Here is an 18,840-nt window from a genome sequence, read left to right as displayed (position 1 = left end):
AAACCTATTAGACCCACACAGGTCTGTCTGACTATCTAAGCGGCGGGTATAATACTAGAGTTAATCTTGAACCAAGTATGAACATCATAAGTCATAGAAAATTGACGTATTTAACTCCAGTTAAGTCAAACTTTTCCGAAACATTTCAATTTTTTATCATCCCAAACTTTCTTGCTTGGAAAAGTTCAAGTTTCATAAAATCTACTTTTTTGTTTTCCTGTGTAGTCATACATGTTTAATTATCTAGACGCTAAACTGAAGGTATCTTTACCGCTACTTACACAGGTACATACATAATTATTATATGTAAATTGTATTACAGGTACCACATGAACAAAGGATACTATACTTACGACAGCAAACAATGTTGGAGTTCTTTGAAACCTTTTTTAACCCTAGGTATATGTAATATTTCCTGCTGAGTGAAAAGACAAATTTTAAAAGAGAACACAATGGCTTTTGTACCCTAAATGTAGTTCCTTTGAATTCTTTGTTGAATATGTGAAGTACCTACTACCTACCTGTACCAATATTATTACCTTCCTACAATGATAATTCTGGTTTAGAGTAGAGCAGGTTTTTTTCGGGAGAGTGTCAATAGTTTGTATGCTGAAGCAGCCGAAGTCACAGTCAGAGATTACATTTCTACTTTTATAAAGCTGATTTTTGACATAAAATGTCAGCATTTACCTTCCAAATATGTGATGATCTGATAATGCTCATTTAGAAGCAGGATTTGTCCAGGAGTTTCCAAAGTGCATACAAAATCAGATAGGAAGCTATGCGAAAAAAAAAGAAAAAAAAATATAAAAAAAATAAAGAGGTAAGTACCTTACCTATGAAAAAAGGAAGTCCCACGAATGACGAGACATTGTGAGTGGTAACTTAAAAACAAGGCAAGTTTACCAACCTTGCCTATCTCAACCCGGTACATAACCCCAACCTAAACCATCTTTTGGAGCAGTTGCTCCTACACCTAAGCATCAGAGTGGGTTTTATGTGTGTTTAGTTGAGGTAAGTATGAAATTGAATTTTAATTGCCCAGGTTGAATTCCATCCTCATTTCCTTCAACCTCAAGAGCTGATTGATGTGTGCAATCAAAACAAGATCGCACTGCAAGCCTACGCATCACTGGGCAGTACTTCAAGTAATCCTCTCTCTTTTGGAGCAGTTGCTCCTACACCTAAGCATCAGAGTGGGTTTTATGTGTGTTTAGTTGAGGTAAGTATGAAATTGAATTTTAATTTTCCAGGTTGAATTCCATCCTCATTTCCTTCAACCTCAAGAGCTGATTGATGTGTGCAATCAAAACAAGATCGCGCTGCAAGCCTATGCATCACTGGGCAGTACTTCAAGTAATCCTCTCATAGCAGATTCTACTCTAGCTCAGATTGCCAAGGTTCATTCTGTGTCCCCTGCTCAGGTGTTATTGCGATGGGCACTGCAGGAGAACTTCTGTAAGTTTATGTAATTTTTCCTTAAGATGAATATTATTAACAGAAAGCTGTACCATAAGGTTCATTCTGTGTCCCCTGCTCAGGTGTTATTGCGATGGGCACTGCAGGAGAACTTCTGTAAGTTTATGTAATTTTTCCTTAAGATAAATATTATTAACAGAAAGCTGTACCATTTATTTTACAGAAATGAACAAAATTTGGTACCGTACATAACTAGATTTGGGGTTCAATATTATTGTGAAACATACCTACAGCCAGCCTAGCTAGCTTGGAGGGAAGCGCGCCTGCCTTGTAAGCGCTATGTCGGGGGTTTGATTCCCGCCCTGGGTGAACTTTATCCTGAACAGATAAGGTTCGTTCTTGGAACGGCTGGCTTTCTCCTATCCTGTCCTCTTTTCGATTTCGGGTCGATAAGATCTCTGTTTTTACAGTTCCCTCTAAAAGACCTAGTGAAAAAAAAGAGTAGGTAGTTCCTATTATCAAGTAGGTAGGTACGTAATTAAGATCGGTCGAGCATTAATTATTAGCTTCTGAATTCCTATTTCTATTGAGGCTGCTTTTGCTGCAGGTTACAGAGCAATTGGTGAGTATACCTATGTAAATTTTCTATTCATTTGCTGCCAATCCATTATTGGGGTTTACTAATGGTGGATACAAGCAATTTACCTGTTGTAAAGAGATTTGCTGAACAAAATTATATATGGTATCTATTTATTATTAGTTTGAAATTATAATCTTTTCTGTTTTCAAACTTTTTTTTCTACTTTCTAGATACTGCCCAGGAGTATGGAAATGAAGCTTCCATTGGGAGAGCCCTGAAAGTTCTTCTGCCCAAATTCAACTTGAAGAGGGAGGATATTTTCATTACCTCCAAATTATGTGAGTAGTAAATGCTTTTATGTAGTGTTACATTTGATGCAGGCATTTATGATGATATACCTTGGTAAAAAATGGAAAAAAGATTGAAGTTTATTGATTAAAGCTCCCTTAATTTTTTGCATTTTCTAACAACCACATGAGGGGTCCATATATTGCTAAGAATCTTTTTATCACCCATTAGGGGTTTTCCCTCTCGGGGACTGCAAAAAAAAATGATGTAATGTTTTGGAACTCAACCAATATTTCTAAATTGATGGTAATTAAAATTTTCAAACTAGGTACAAGATAAGATCATTTAGGTTATAATCTTAGTTCTGTGATTGACTTGTTTGTACCTTGTCAAATTGAATGACGTGTTTTTTCGACCTTCGTATTTTCCCACTTTGGAAGCTTCTGGTTGATTTGTTATTCGTGGGTGTACTAAGAGTACAATGTACTCAGTACTCAGTACATACATATTTTTGCATTTACTCCAAGCAACAAATATTACCTATTAGTGGTCAAACAAACTTCTTCTATATCACTTATTCTGTCAGCTTTTTGACAAACCCTTGTTGTAAAAAATATTGATTGAACTCTCTTCTCAGCTCCTCAATGTTTCTATGGTTAAGACTAAACAGACTTGGCTCTCTTGTCATAGAAATGCAATTTGTAACACCTATTGAACTCAAAGTCCGGCGTCTACACGTGCAGTAAAAGGCCAGACTCTCACATTGGAAGAATAATAGTCAGCTCCCATGTGGTAGTGATGGTCACTGCGCTCGCCTTGCACGTGGGAGACCCGGGTTCGATTCCGAACTCAAAGTCCGGCGTCTACACGTGCAGTAAAAGGCCAGACTCTCACATTGGAAGAATAATAGTCAGCTCCCATGTGGTAGTGATGCTCACTGCGCTCGCCTTGCACGTGGGAGACCCGGGTTCGATTCTCGGCGGGGTCAAGAAATTTGTATCATGTAAATGATTGATTCCGTGACTGGCTGTCGCGAGACTTTTAGTAGCGTGGATTCGCGCGATACGGCCCTTAAATTCAATGTCCAAAACCTATGAAAATCATAGATACCTCTCACACTGGACTCGTGTGACAAAGGTCCCCCATAGTGTGAGAGGTTTCAATCATTTTCATAGGCTATGATTTTTAGGCGTAGCGCGACTAAGCGTTATATCGTGGATTCGCGCGATACGGCCCTTAAATTCAATGTCCAAAACCTATGAAAATCATAGATACCTCTCACACTGGACTCGTGTGACAAAAGGTCCCCTATAGTGTTTCAATCATTTTCATAGGCTATGATTTTTAGGCGTAGCGCGACTAAGCGTTATAATATTGAAAGTCGAGTGTCTACGCTTTCAATATGCAGGAAAATCAGGAGACCAATAAGACACAAGGAAAAAAGGTACTTGTTCAGAAGTCACGTCAATGGAAAATTGCTAGAAGATGTGACAAATGAGCAGTGACCAGTGTTATTATACGGTTAGGCTAAACACAAAAAGAAGCTTTCACAATTTGAGCAGCGACCAGTGTTATTATAGGGTTAGGACACAAAAAGATTTTTTACTTTTTTTCATTGTCGTGGCTTCTGAACAAGTACCGGAAAAAAAACCTCTTACCTCGCGATTAGAAATATGCGAGGTCTTCATGAGCGACGAATAGGCGGCGCCCTCCATGGTTTTCTGTCGCGACGTCGCGTCCTTGTGTCGCTTGCCCCACATTTCGTCGCCGCGATTAATCAACTCCAAACACTGACTGAGAGAGGTCAGAGCCTCACGAGTTGTGTCTTTGAATAGGATGGACTCAGTGCGAAAGTCAATTGGGTCACTGCTGGATTCAGCATGCTGATTTTTTTGCATTTACTCCAAGCAACAAATATTACCTATTAGTGGTCAAACAAACTTCTTCTATATCACTTATTCTGTCAGCTTTTTGACAATCCCTTGTTGTAAAAAATATTGATTGAACTCTCTTCTCAGCTCCTCAGTACAATGGAAATGCTGACCAAGTAAAATCCCTGGTAGCCCAGACCTTGAAAGATCTGGGAACCACATACCTGGACCTTTTCTTGATTCATTGGCCTGGGACATTTGGTGTGGATAGCTCCAGTCCTCAGCAGATCAGCAACCGCCACACACTGTGGAATGCATTGACGGAACTGTACAATCCTAACAATGGACCTTTGAAATCCATTGGAGTGTCCAACTATACTGCTAAGCATTTGGTCAATCTCATTCAGAACAGCAAAGTAGTTCCTGCTGTTAATCAGGTAAGATATGACCCTCTACTATCTGAATTGAATTGATTTTGGGAAATTTAATTTTTCAAGCATACTTAAATGTTTGTTACAAATGTCATTTCACACTAAAAACATTCATAAAATGTATGACTTGACTTAGACTCAAACCACCAACTTTCACTACACTACCTACTAACTACTGAGGTTAACCTCACTCACATAACGTGATAGTATTGTGGCTGTCCTGAAAGAGATTACCTACAATATTATGGAAAACTTTGAACTTCATCTTTCTGATTCCTCATGAGTTCACGTGACATGATGTGATGATAGTGTGTTTCTACTTCTACCTTCACAAATTGCAGGATGAGCCATTAGTATTGAATTGAATTTTAATTTTCCAGGTTGAATTCCATCCTCATTTTCTTCAACCTCAAGAGCTGATTGATGTGTGCAATCAAAACAAGATCGCGCTGCAAGCCTATGCATCACTGGGCAGTACTTCAAGTAATCCTTTGATAGCAGACTCACTGACTATTAAATCCACAAGTCGTTTCTATATTTTTCTACACCTGCGCTTGAATTTGTAATATGTGCACGGACATCAATTTTACATCCTATTGTTAGGATATCTATATCTTTCACTAACGACGAGAGTAGAATTTTGATAATGAGTATAATTTTATGTAGATAGGTAGGTATATTTTATCTAGGTACCTATGTGTAGAACTGTAGAGTCGGTCTACTCTGAAAGTAATGAGAAAACAATCGCGTTCTAAAACGCTTTGTTTGTGAAATATGGAGACAAAATTTTGCATAATAAATCTTACAGTCAAACAGTCATTAAGCTAGAATAGGAGGTAATCGTAGATAGTGTGTCCCAAAACCCAGTCTAGTTGACTTGGAAGGTCTCTCTGAAGCGCTAAGTCGCGGGTTCGATTTCCGCTCGAGGCAAGCTTTATCCTAAACAGATAAGGTTCGCTGTCGGAACGGCTAGCAGCCTGGCTTTCTCCTATCCTGTTTTTCATTTCTCTTCGATTTGCGGGACGATAAACCTCTGATGTTAAAGTTCCCTCTATCAAACTCTAGCACAGATTGCCAAGGTTCATTCTGTGTCCCCTGCTCAGGTGTTATTGCGATGGGCACTGCAGGAGAACTTCTGTAAGTTTATGCAATTTTTCCTTAAGATAAATATTATTAACAGAAAGCTGTACCATATGTTTTACAGAAATGAACAAAATTTGGTACCGTACATAACTAGATTTGAGGTTCAATATTATTGTGAAACATACCTACAGCCAGCCTAGCTAGCTTAGAGGGAAGCGCGCCTGCTTTGTGAGCGCTATGTCGGGGGTTTGATTCCCGCCCTGGGTGAACTTTATCCTGAACAGGTAAGGTTCGTTCTTGGAACGACTGGCTTTCTCCTATCCTGTCCTCTGTTCGATTTCGGGTCGATAAGATCTCCGTTTTTACAGTTCCCTCTATAAGACCTAGTGAAAAAAAAGAGTAGGTAGTTCCTATTATCAAGCAGGTAGGTACGTAATTAAGATCGGTCGAGCATTAATTAGCTTCTGAATTCCTATTCGCTAGTTATCTCATTATTTACTCTGTTTTCAGTGATAATACCAAAGTCAGTAACTCCAGAGCGCATTGTCCAGAACATTGCTCTAGACTTTGAATTGTCTCCCGAGGAAGTTAAAGCTATTGAGAACATTCCGAACAAACAGAAGTACTGCTGGAACCCGGACAAGATTGCCTGAACTGAAACCGAGCTTGAAAAAGATGCACATTAGAGGTACACCTACTTGACTTGAATAACTCATGAAATTCATTGTTTTATAGGTAGTTTTGTTTGTTGAGAAATTGCATGGCTGGCTCATTTCTAATATCCTTTAATTTTCGCATGTTATGTATTAAATTACCATTTATGTGCAAATGTAAGTTTGTACCTAATATTTTATGTTGCCTTATTTATTGTACTTTTTTTAATTTAAATTATTTTATATAATTCTTATGTGTATGATCAAATTTTATTCAATAAATTCTATGTTTTTTTACTATTTATTTGTTTGCTCTTCTTCTTTAACTGTCTTATTCCTACCCCAGTAGTGGAAATTACGTATACCTTGCAGGGTCATTAGGGAAAATTGGGCTCTTAGGCAATCAATGTTGCTGAATCATCTATTCTGCCTTCACAAGGGTACTCAAATAAGAACTTAACCTCTTTTGATAAACATAATTATCCGCCTACTTACCTATTTAATAAAAGAGGTAACCTTTCATAAAACTTGGTCTAATTGAAAAGCCTTCGCGTCTATCAAAGTTTTTCTGTGCTCCTGTCTATTTCCTAAATTGTTTACATAATTTCCTAGAACAGTGTTGACTCAGAGGTCCCCATGACATAGAATTTGTAGAGATCAACATATATTATGTATAATGTATATCTTATAGTTATACATAACAAGATGCATGAAGTGGAATCTGACTTTACCATATAAATCCTAGCCAGTGGCGTGTGGTCAGTCTAAGGGTGGGTTTTACCAACCTTCTTTTTAGCCCCCCAACAGTCTCTAAGGGGTGATGGTCTCTAGCCATGTTTAACTGGCTCCTCCTGAACCGCAGTCAACCATCGTGAGGACTTGTGCTTATTCTTTAAGAGCGGGGAGAACCCTTTGAAACTGCCAGCTAGCTAGGCTGGTTAGGGTTAGCTGTTCTCCTCCCTGTTTATAGTCCCACAGCCAGACGCTAGTCTACTCTCTGTTTAACGTCCTCTAGCCAGACCTATTAGACCTACATAGGTCTGTCTGACTATCTAAGCGGCATAATACTAGAGTTAATCTTGAACCAAGTATGAACATCATAAGTCATAGAAAATTGACGTATTTAACTCCAGTTGAAATACCTACTCAAAACTCAATTTTCGTCTTTCGGCACCTCCCGAGTAAAACCCTTCAAATGATGAAGGTCTTAAAAAATGTGACCCCAAACTAATTCAAACTCGTGACCTCCTGACAGAGAGTCAAGGTCGTCACCACTAGACCCTCACAACTGTTCGCCAAAAAGGTAAGTGGGACTGGCACACCCCTCGTAATAATCCACTGATTTTGCCATAGTGAGACTTGGCCATGGCATTGGAATAGTGGGCATGTATGTGGGCATCATCCACTAAGTGCTTATATAGTTTTCTTATGTCGCGCCGTACATCAGTGTAGTGAAATGAAACCGACTTGGTTTGTAAAGTGATTGCCGAATTTCCGATTTTTTTAATTTTTCTCGAGTTGCGAAATTGACGAAAATATGAAGGTAAGTCTGCTGTGTTTGTGTACTTCTTGTGTGTTTGTTTATTGGGTATTTTATTATTTTCTATTACGGAAAAATAGGTTAGCCTTTTTTCTGTCTAAAACTATAAAATTCTCGTATAAAATGGGTATTTAATATCCTCAAGCCCTCCGTGCTAAAAGATCCCTTATATGTACTTTTTTTCAAACTTTGATCGAAACTTTGATCTTTTGAAGAAATATTTACCTATGATGTTTGCTTTATAATTATTTTTCGAAGGATTACGTAGGTACATTTAAGCTTATCCGGAAATAGAGCCATTCGTTAAATGTTATACCCCGGACGGGATTCGAAACAAGCACCTCCTGATCACGAATCACCTCTTGACTACTTGAGGATTAAGCTATAGAGATCCCGGATTAAACTGACTTTCACGATAATCCATGGTGGTAATTCTCAGCCTTAGAACGAAATCCAAAACCACCTAAGAGGGTTGAACTTATATTGGGAACAGTTCCATGAAAGGAACTGAACGGTTGGAACTTATTCCCTAAAGTGAACCGATCTTTGCCACCTCTAGAAATGACGCGAAACTAAATGAAGGATGACGAACGCGAGAGGAGGAGAAATAAAAGAAAAATAAAATTACAATAACACGGGTCGCGGTGTAAAATTTCATTAAGACTTGAGAGAGAGAGAGAGAGAGAGGGGGGGGGAGCGAAGAAAATCATCTGTTTTCCTTAGTCAGTGGCGTATGTATAGCATATATTTACAGTTTAGTTTAAAATACATTAGAATAAATAAATAAAAGAAAATGCCACAAAGAGACCATTAGAATTGGAAGATTCGCAAAGTCTAGAAACATTTAACACCTCCCTGGTAAAATATCTTGAAGGCTCACTTGGGGGAAAAATCAGTGGTTGGATGGAAGAGGCCCTTGAATAGAACACAACTTGACACTGCGACAATTCTTCGTGATATGGCCGAATTTATAACAGCTGAAGCATTGCATTGGACGTTGCATGTAGGGTTCACACTTGAGCTTCGTATACCAGAGGTAGATGAATGCAGGAAGGTCCTGACCCGAGAAATCTATTTTTATTGTTCTGCTTGGAATGTAGGAGACTTTCCCATCCATCAAACTTCGGCGGTTCAGTCTTCGTATGTTGAGGATCTTGTAGTTTCCGGTGTCTACATTATCCATGAACATCTTGTCATCAATATCCAAGTCAACGTCGCGGATAATGGCAGAACGTTGCATGTATACTGAGGGAATGAATGCATTGAATTCCTCTTGAACTTTCTTGTTCTCAATGATCTCATTCGCACACTTGGCTGTGCGACATACTACCAGGAATTTGTTTCTATTGAGTCTACGTATTTCAGTGATATCTCCACTTTTACTAGTGGTTTCTGAAAGAACTCGGGATAGATGAAGCGCTCTGATGTAGTTGCCATTTGATGCATTCGAACCCACTGTGGACTTGGATTGTATGATCAGCTTGTACCAATCAAACTTCATTTCAGCATTGTATAACAAAGGCGCGCGCTGTTTCTCCAGCACTGTTCCAGTGTCCGGAGTACCTGTATCCATCTGTGTCTGCATACTCATCAAGTCTGGCGGGTCTCCATCCCCACCACCCGTCGCGTCTCCCATGATCAAGCTACCGCATCAAGCGATAGCTCAATCCCACCAGACCGTCTAACACCGCTGTTTGTAGTTTGTTTCAAAACGGAAATATTAACTGGCCAAAATCACGAAATATTTTCACGAGGGGAAACTTTTTGAGCAGATCCTTGGTGCAGTCCTACTTGCACAGGAATACGTTCTGTGAGGCCCACACTGCTTCCTATCTTAGTTGTCGCTCTCTCGTACATGTCTCTCACTATCCTCACATACTTCTCAGGTGTTCCCTTCTCTCTCAAACATCTCCAAATCTCTTCATGTGGCACTCGATCGTAAGCTTTTTCTAGGTCTATAAATACCATGGTTAGTGATTTTTCTTTTTCTAAGTATTTTTCCAACAGCTGTCTCAGAGCGAATATTGCATCTGTGGTGAATTGTCTTTACAAGATCTTCAGCCCAGATTCCGGTGTCGTAGATTTTATTTATCAATTCTGTAATTCTAGATATAGCACTGATTACTAGTGTCTTTAGTGCTTCAGCTGGAATACCATTACTTCCCAATGCTTTGTTATTTTTCAATTCTTTTATTGCTTTCTTAACTTCCCATATTTCTATCTTTGTTCCAATTGTATCATGTTCACATTCATTCTCATTGTCAACATCATTCATTTCTTCATTTGCTTCTGTATCATATAGTTCTTTGATGTACTCCACCCAGACTGTTTTGTTCTCTTCTACATCTGATGTTATTACTCCATTCTATTTCTTCATTCCTTGTTTGTTGATGACAGTCGGTTTTTTTGGTTCTTCACCAGTGGTTGGATGGAAGAGGCCCTTGAAGAGAACCAGTGGTTGGATGGAAGAGGCCCTTGAAGAGAACCAGTGGTTATGCACGACGAGACGAGTAATTTCTCGTCTTGTCTTTTAATTCATGATTAGGTAGGTATATAGGTATTTAAATAAAATTGATTCCAAAATTTAATGTTCCCTGACTTTTGATGCTTTCCCCAAGAGAGGAAGATCATTCAAGTTATATAACTACAGTCCTGTTAATCGGATCGACCTGAAAGTTGGACTAAAAAGCTATACCTACCTACTTTTTTGTCCTTCAAAATAACGTGCCAAAAAAGAATATTTTCTTTACATTATTTTTACGAGACGAGAAATGGATTTTGTCTTGTCAAAACTCAGAAAAATAGGTAAATTTGTTTTAAAATTACTTATATACCTATGTATATTCTTTTCATTTGCCCCTCGTACGCCCACCATCTAGTTCAGTGGTTTCCAACTAGCGACTATTTTTGTGGCCCGCGAAGCTTTTTGAGAGTTGTACAAACACCTAAATGTAAAAAAAGGTTTGGCACTTAGGCAAAAATGGGCATTAAACCCGGCTCTGCCGCGTGGAAGACCAGTGTAGTTATATTATTGGGTCATGGAAACTGATCCCCTTTAGTGCTCAGCTACAATTTGGAGAATACATTTTGAAAAGTTTCACCTGCGGCGCTCACAATTCGATCGGACTCTGCTAGGTATGTACAGTACCTCCGAATGTAGCATGTGGCCCGCATAGGTAAACATGGAAGTTGGAAACCCCTGATCTAGTTCAATCGTATTTGCTACGTGGTGTGTAGAACTAATTTGTACTTGCATTACGACAGATAATTTTGATTTACCCTGTAAGTACCTATACAATATACAATAGGAACGTAGGCATTTAATTCTTGTAATTTTATTTAAACCTCAACACCACCAAAAAAACGCAGAAAAATAAATTATTCAACAAAGTCGTAATGTTATTTTACAGACTCCATGCCTCTATTCCTTGCACCAATTTCAAGCTCTTGTAATTTCCAACTTTCCAAGGGACCACGCTATTGTATAGGTACCTATCTAAGCACTTTTCTTACTTCTTTACATGCCCTTCCAATTTTTCCTTTGTTCTCCTCTCGTTCCGTCTGCTCAGTAAAAAAAAAAAAGCCTAGGTATATAGGTACCTAATACATACATACAAGGTGTATAGTGTCACATTCAAGTAGGTACCTACCTGCATACATATCTCTATGTATAATTATTTCCTATCTCCTCGGTGAAATAAGAAGTGTTAATGCTGTCACAAAATATAATGTCGTTCCAGCGATCAACACACGACGCCAAAGTACTTTCAGATCCGACCAACCCATACATTACTGAGGGAGGACACTACAAAATCAATAGCTAACTGCTAAATCAAGTATTCCTCACTAAAAACTGTGTTCTTGACTAAATTTTATTTTATTATTTTTTTCTACACAAAATTAGTTATGTAGGTTAACTACACATGTAAGTAGATACCTAACTACCTATTTCGTCTTAAAATGTTATACCTAGGTAGTAGGAGAGCATCCAAATTTGGCAGGGGAATTCTTTCTGGTGGGGGTTTAAATTATATTCTTCTTCTTCTTCTTCTTCTTCTTCTTCTTCTTCTTCTTCTTCTTCTTCTTCTTCTTCGCCTTTTCCCGTGTTCAGACGGGCTCTCAATAGGGTGATTGCTTTTTGGATGACATTTGTTTTCGGGTACCTACAGCAAAATGAATGACCTTCACACTCAACCTGTACTATTTCTTTAGCAAGGAAATTTCAGGATGGTATACTCCCTGTTTAAAGTTCCCCAGCCCCACTAAAAATCGCCTAAATCTGGTGGCACCCCATCAATATTTTTTTTCTGTTCAGATACACCTCCCATACTGACGTACAGCTTCATAGAACAAACGCTCCAGCCAGGACCGGCCGTGTCTCTCAAGTGTATTGCCTCCGGTAATCCAACACCGGATATTGGCTGGACATTGGATGGATTCGAGTTACCCACCAATAACCGGTTCGTCATTGGTCAGTTTGTGTCCGGACATGGTGACGTCATTAGTCATGTGAATATAAGTCACGTCACTGTGGAAGATGGCGGAGAGTATGCTTGTGTAGCTGAGAACAGAGCAGGAACAGTCACTCACTCAGCCAGACTCAATATTTACGGTAAAACAATAGGCAACATGCTAACAATTAGGTCAATGAATAAAGAATGTACCTAGGTAAGACTAAATTTCTCCTTATTCATCTCGGATACTATGTATAATACTATAATATGCAGTAATTGACCGAACGGAGTGAAGGTCTACGTTTCAACTCGACCGTTTGGATGTTTGTTTATTCAGTTTGATTATACGAGTACCTATGCTGAATCCTGGATATCAAATTACTTTAAAAGATAAAGAGCCGTTTAAGATAGGCTTACCTTGTAATAATTACATACTATGTATAATACTATAATATGCAGTAATTGACCGAACGGAGTGAAGGTCTACGTTTCAACTCGACCGTTTGGATGTTTGTTTCAGTACTGTACAAAAATATCTAATATTTTCCGACAGTTGATAATTGAGTAGCCGCCCAGTTTCAAAAGTGGACAACTCCAAAATTTTCGGAAACTGAGTTTTTGGTATATCCGGATTTGTCTTTTCAAGGTGGATCGGTTGAAAAGGCGTTTTGGCCAATTTCGGTTCCAAAAATAGAAAAAGCCTATCCTTGAATAGCATTTTCGGGTCCAAAAGTGGACAAAGGACAAGCAGCAAATAGGACAAGTACCTTACGGTTCCATAAGGGGATGAATCGGGTTTCCAGTACCAAAACTGGACATCTCGGAACTTTTTGACCATAAATAACTAATTAATGTCAACTTTGCCAGAAATGCCATATACGTGTACAGTCCGTTCAGAAAGTCCCAGGCACCCTTTTAATTTTTTAATGTTTACTCAGGGAAGCTGAAATTTTGCAGGCAGCCCTTGATTATGATAAAGAATTTTGGGAGGTACTCGAAATTTCGGAGAGCCCCCCAGGGGCGGCCCCAGAGTCTCCAAATTTAAATCTTAAATAAAAACCCCTACTTGTTATACATCATATCATAGGTCTTAAAGAACGTAGTACTTTGGTACAAGTTTGAGCTCGATTTGACTACCCGGGCCGGAGTTATGGCCTATTCAAAATTTCATTTTTCCATGTTCTCCCGCCAATAGTGGAAGCACCAAAAATGGGAAATTCCTATCGATTGAAGATTTGTGCTTCAAATAGGTCCCACTAATGGTTCATCTTGAAATTCAGACCCAAAAATGAAATTCAGACTTCCGGCCCTGATGGTCTCTGAGGGGTGAAAATGGATGTTTCGAAATTTCATTCTGGATGGGAGTGCAAACTTCCAGTGTGAGATCACCCCGTATGATTCTGGTCCCTATCTCATTGCCTGGTTCAAGGATGGGCGACAAATTCCAGGCAGGACTTCGAGCACAAGTCTAGTGATCAATCCTGTAGGAAGAGAGGATCGTGGTATTTACCAGTGTATAGCCAGAAGGAGTGATGGAGATGTAGCACAGGGCTCTGCAGAGTTACAACTTGGAGGTACTCGTAATATTAAACACTATAATAATGGAGTAAGTTTAATGATATTTCAATTTGTACTTGGGTAAATAGACAGTTAGGTACGAGTACATTTACTGACAAGACCTTCCGTAAATATGTAAAATACTAAAATGTAATTCGGTAAAGTGCGCCACATACTCACACCTCACACTCACTCTAAAATACTCTAAATACATATATATACCTATGTACATATTAGGTACATAATCCTGGATTCAAGCTAAGTGATGGACAAAGGCTCAATTTTCGGAAATTGAGTTTTTGGTATATCTCGATTCGTCTTTTCAAGGCAAATCGTTTGAAAACATCGTCAGACCTCTAAAACAAACGGAAATCCGTTAAAAACGGCGTTAAAGATCAGCTACGGTAGCAAACATGGACGAAAATCCACGTGTTTTTGGAAATTTCGGTTCCAAAAATGGACAAATATGTACCTACGGTTTCAAAAATGGACATTTTCTAACCTGCTCTACTGTAAGCTAAACGGTTTCAAAAGGAGACATACCTAAAGGGGAAAATCCACGTGTTTTTGCCAATTTCGGTGCCAAAACTAGACATCTCGGAATTTTGACCTTAAATAACTAATACTAATTAATGTCAACTTTGCCAGAAATGCCTTAATACCAACAGAGTCCCTTAGATTTTGGCTTTTTCCAAGACCAAAACCATTAAAATTGACTGCTTCTTTCAAAAGATATGAGTTTTTCGTGTTTTCCCTAAAAAAGTTTATAAAGCCTTTGTCAACTTTTGGAACTGTCACACCAGATTTTTTACATAAAGCTAAATCAAAATTTTGAAGGTGTACCTTCAAAATCAAGTCCCCCCAAAAATTTAGGCAAGAACCGCCTATGGTAATGCCACCACTGGTCGCTAACTCGCTACTCGATGAAAGTAGGTAGCTACTCAATTGTCCTCACGAGGCTGAGTACACCCCGAAATCCAAGCACAGAGCCGAAAAAAAATTCGACCCACGGGGAATCGAACCCGGACCTCCGGAGTGCAAGCCTAGAGTGATACCCACTCCGCCACGGAGGTCACTTATTATTAATAGGTACTAATATTATAATTATTACTATTACAGGTTTGCCATATGTGAGACTTATACCGAAAGTCACGGCCATCGATGGAGAAGGCTTGTCCATCAAGTGTCCTGTGGCAGGATATCCTATTGAAGAAGTCCACTGGGAAAAAGGTTTGTGTACGAAATTAGAAACTAGAAATACCTACTTATTTATTATTCTGACTCGTCTAAATCTGGTAGATACATAGGTAGGTAACTATTTATGTAGGTATATTGCATATTATACGAGTACCTATGCTGAATCCTGGATATCAAATTACTTTAAAAGATAAAGAGCCGTTTAAGATAGGCTTACCTTGTAATAATTAGTTATAGGATCGTTAGGTATGGTGGGGGAAGTGTGATACTAAATTTGAGACCTCTAGAGTTAGGGGAGAACTTTTGGCAGCGGAAAAACTGCCAGAAAACGGCCAAAACTTCGCACTTTTTTTTGGTTTTTCGCTTAAAACTCCTAAACTGTGAGTCCTACCCAAAATGTATGTCAAAATTAAAGGGCCAAAACTTCGCACTTTTTTTTGGTTTTTCGCTTAAAACTCCTAAACTGTGAGTCCTACCCAAAATGTATGTCAAAATTAAAGTACCTACACAAAAATTTCCTACGTGATAGTGTGTCCAAACTTTATTCGTTTTTAATGTTCTATTTTGTGAATTTTTTTCTTTTTACTTATTACTTTTTACATTTTAGGGGCGTGGTTTAGGATTAGGAGGTATAAGCAGAAAACTAAAAAAAAGTGCCAAAAATATTTACTTTCTGAGCAAGCAGTGTGTTATATGTTATATTACACGAACATTTTGCCAGGTTTTTACCCCTATCATAATTTTTACCCGTTGATTTTTCACGTATTGTCATGAAATGCCAAGTTGAAATTGAGAAAAGGTTGAAGGAATTGAGATTCATCATTTTCAGCAGACACGAAAAACTGGGAATGCAGACTTGGCCTTCTTAATTTTCTGATCTCACCAATACAAAGTATCACATTGACAACAAACATGGCTAGGAAACCAAATCCTATACTGTATGTAAATCTTTAGTGTGTAAAGTCTGGTACATTTAATTTCTTATTAGTCTTATTCTCTGAGACATGTCAGAATTCGTATAACACTGATGGCACTGCTGTAAGTATTTTGCCATTGCGGTTATACATATTCTGCATGTCTCTTCTTTGATTATAATTTCTAGTTCCTTGGGTTTGACATAATACCTACCCCTATAATAAAAGCTTGGGATAATGTGTCCTTTTTGTATACTCATCTTGATTACCATCTGAATTCTATTGTTCACTTTCCACAGTGCCTCCTAAGATAGAATCGTTTGCATTTCCATTTGACGGGCTTCCAGAAGGAGCAAGAACACGGGTTATATGCGGCGTTACGCATGGTGACCCACCGTTAACTATTAGATGGCTTAAAGACGGCAAACCTTTAAGCCCTAGATTTCCCGTTAATGTTTCGGATCTTGACTCGTTTTCTAGTCTCCTTAGCATTAACTCAGTGAGTGCAGCGCATTCTGGTGAATACACTTGTGTTGCTTCCAATACGGCAGCTCAAGCTAGGTACTCCTCTAAACTTCAGGTCAAAGGTAACTTAAACCGCCTTCCCCCTTCCTACACCCTTGTGTTCTCACAGGCTTCGTATATGTCAACATCATACTATTCTTTTGAACAAGATAGTTGGATGATAGATAATGAAAATTATGTGTATTGTACCTACTTGTAGGTATTATACAAAACTCTAATGGTTTTACCATATCATGAAGCATTTACTTTAAACACAACTTTCAACTTGTGTCGATGTCCTTAAAAAAGAAGTTGGAGCTGACATGTACCAAGTCCTAGTATTTCCTGTAGTCACCATATCAGTTTCACCACCTCATTTGAATTGTTGCTTTTGGCACTGCAGGATATTTTTGCACCTGGCAAACCTGTAGGTATTTACCTAATGTGGGTCTTAAATAATATTTATTAAAAATTTACTTTATTTTCTAATAAACTAAACCCTCTAGACCGTCGTTTTTTGTTCAAAGCATCAAAGGTAATCCGTTTTTGAGTAGCACTGTTTTTCCCCTTTTAATTTTTTTAACTAGGTAAATTCCCCTTAGGGTTGAGCGCTATTAATTGAAAAAAAAATACTTTTTATCCTCTTATTTTCACTTATTCTCGCATGTTTTCGATTTTATTAATTTTTAAATACCCAAAATACTACTTACTGCTCGTATATTATTCTTCAGTACATACCTACCTACATAGGTATATTCATTAAGATCCCAGGGAAATTAAAAGAAGGACCCTATTTTGATAAATTACTCTAAAAAACGTTGTTGATTCTTACATACATAACTCGATTATTTCACTTGATTACCTGATGCTGGTGCCATGCGTACACAGTGTGTTCATAAAGACCGCGCCCCCACCTTGATTTTTGAACGGAATGAATTTAGAAACCTAAAATTTTGTATAACTTTATTACTCTCATTTCTCCAGTGATGGGCAAAAAAAAATCATAATTATGATTATACCTAATATTTTTATTATTCTTATTATTTCTTACATAGAAAAATTCTCTTATACCTACGTATTGGACTTTACACAGTCAATCATAAACTTGTATCTACCATGTCCTTCCCGGAGAAATAACTACTTAACTACCTGAAATCCTGAAAAACATTCACGAGGCTACTAAATTACTGAACGTGTACGGGTCTCTCCTATGCTGTCTTCCTTCTCTCTTCGATTTCGGGACGATAAGACCATAGCAGGTACAGTTCCCTCTGTCAAACCTCTTAAAAAAAAAACTTCAGCAAATCTAAGGTACAAACAACACTTTGTAGGATGACTGAAAAATTATAACTGAAGGAAATCACAATGTTCAAGGATTTTGTGTAGGAATGGCTGACCCGCGGGTTTTGCGAAGTATTTTAATAACCAGATTCTTGTTTCATTAGCATAGTTACATACGTAACTATACTCAGAAATTATAACTTTTCAATATTCATACAAATTCATAGATTCATTCAAATCCCTTTGGGCGAAACTGCTAAAGTTCACAAATTTGTATTTAAACTGTGATTTACTACACAAAATGCATTTACTTCTTAACAAAATAATAATAAACCAAACCCACATATTTTTAGGAACATTGTTTGTTCCCGGATAGATGGGTTGTGTGCCATTCTTACGATAGTATGTATGAACGTGAAAATAAAGACCATAATATACCTAATAATAAAAGGATTATAATGTTATTGTTTTAAGTTGAAGCATGAAATTGCTTTAAGCATGAAATGCATAACTGAGGTTGGTTCTTAAGACTGAATTATCCAGTAGGTGTGAATTTCCACGTCCGATTTCAAGCGTAGGTTTCCATTTAGCTATTCAAAAGGAAGAAGTTCTCTTGTTCTTCACGTTCTTTTCTACACGCATAGTGTTTTTTCTGTTCGGACCCAAGAAAGGAAATGGGTTTCATCTTAATTGGGCGTGAGAAACGTCGAGATTTTTAGTCTTCTAAGCACTTCCTAGTCGAATTAGAACCCGTCCTATGATATGGGTACCTAAGGACTATGTACATATTTGTAGGAATTCGTAGGTAGTACTTAGTCGTCATGGGTCGTGGCTATACATTCACCAACTGAACGCCAGCCTAGTTAGCTTGGTTGGTAGCGCGTCTGCCTTGTAAGCGCTAGGCCACGGGTTCGGTTTCTGCCCGGGGCGGATTTTATCCAGAACGGATAATGTTCGTTCTCGGAACGGCTGGTTTTCTCCTATCCTGTCTTCCTTCTCTCTTTGATTTCGAGACGATAAGACCTTAGCAGTTACAGTTCCCTCTATTAAACCTCTTGGGAAAAAAAA

At 38.3% G+C, this 18,840-nt stretch overlaps 3 protein-coding genes across 3 annotated transcripts in view; all 3 read left to right on the top strand.

The window, feature by feature from the left end:
* The first annotated feature begins 231 nt into the window (after positions 1 to 231).
* LOC113471427 (9,11-endoperoxide prostaglandin H2 reductase-like) lies at positions 232 to 1,735 on the top strand. Its single transcript, XM_026830566.1, has 4 exons — positions 232 to 261; positions 1,046 to 1,108; positions 1,317 to 1,400; positions 1,518 to 1,735. Exons 1-4 carry the CDS (start codon positions 232 to 234, stop codon positions 1,587 to 1,589), a joined length of 249 nt encoding a protein of 82 aa, XP_026686367.1. The 3' UTR covers positions 1,590 to 1,735.
* A 257-nt stretch (positions 1,736 to 1,992) lies between these two features.
* Positions 1,993 to 6,441, top strand: LOC103518896 (glyoxal reductase-like; the record flags this gene model as incomplete). Its single annotated transcript, XM_026830565.1, has 6 exons — positions 1,993 to 2,041; positions 2,230 to 2,337; positions 4,306 to 4,595; positions 4,970 to 5,094; positions 5,647 to 5,726; positions 6,183 to 6,441. Coding segments are annotated over 6 exons (795 nt in total), but the record flags the coding sequence as incomplete, so codon positions are not given.
* Positions 6,442 to 7,738: 1,297 nt separating this feature from the next.
* LOC103518894 (neurogenic locus Notch protein) overlaps positions 7,739 to 18,840 on the top strand; it is a 31,339-nt gene continuing 20,237 nt past the window's right edge. The window contains exon 1 of the mRNA XM_026830563.1: positions 7,739 to 7,868. Coding sequence (XP_026686364.1) covers positions 7,863 to 7,868 — 6 coding nt within the window. The 5' untranslated portion in view covers positions 7,739 to 7,862. The remainder of the gene's footprint in view (positions 7,869 to 18,840) is intronic.

This window comes from Diaphorina citri, unplaced genomic scaffold (genome assembly GCF_000475195.1).
Source record: "Diaphorina citri unplaced genomic scaffold, Diaci psyllid genome assembly version 1.1 scaffold2419, whole genome shotgun sequence".
NCBI classification, from domain to species: Eukaryota; Metazoa; Arthropoda; class Insecta; order Hemiptera; family Psyllidae; genus Diaphorina; species Diaphorina citri.
The sequence above is the reverse complement of the archived record's forward strand: the minus strand, read 5'-3'. Positions and strand labels throughout refer to the sequence as shown.

Coding starts and splice junctions, on each gene's coding strand:
- LOC113471427 (XM_026830566.1), top strand. CDS start 232: ATGTTTAATTATCTAGACGCTAAACTGAAG. Junction 1,109..1,316: donor ATGTGTGCAATCAAAACAAG/ATCGCACTGCAA, acceptor AATCAAAACAAG/ATCGCGCTGCAAGCCTATGC. Junction 1,401..1,517: donor CTCTAGCTCAGATTGCCAAG/GTTCATTCTGTG, acceptor CTGTACCATAAG/GTTCATTCTGTGTCCCCTGC.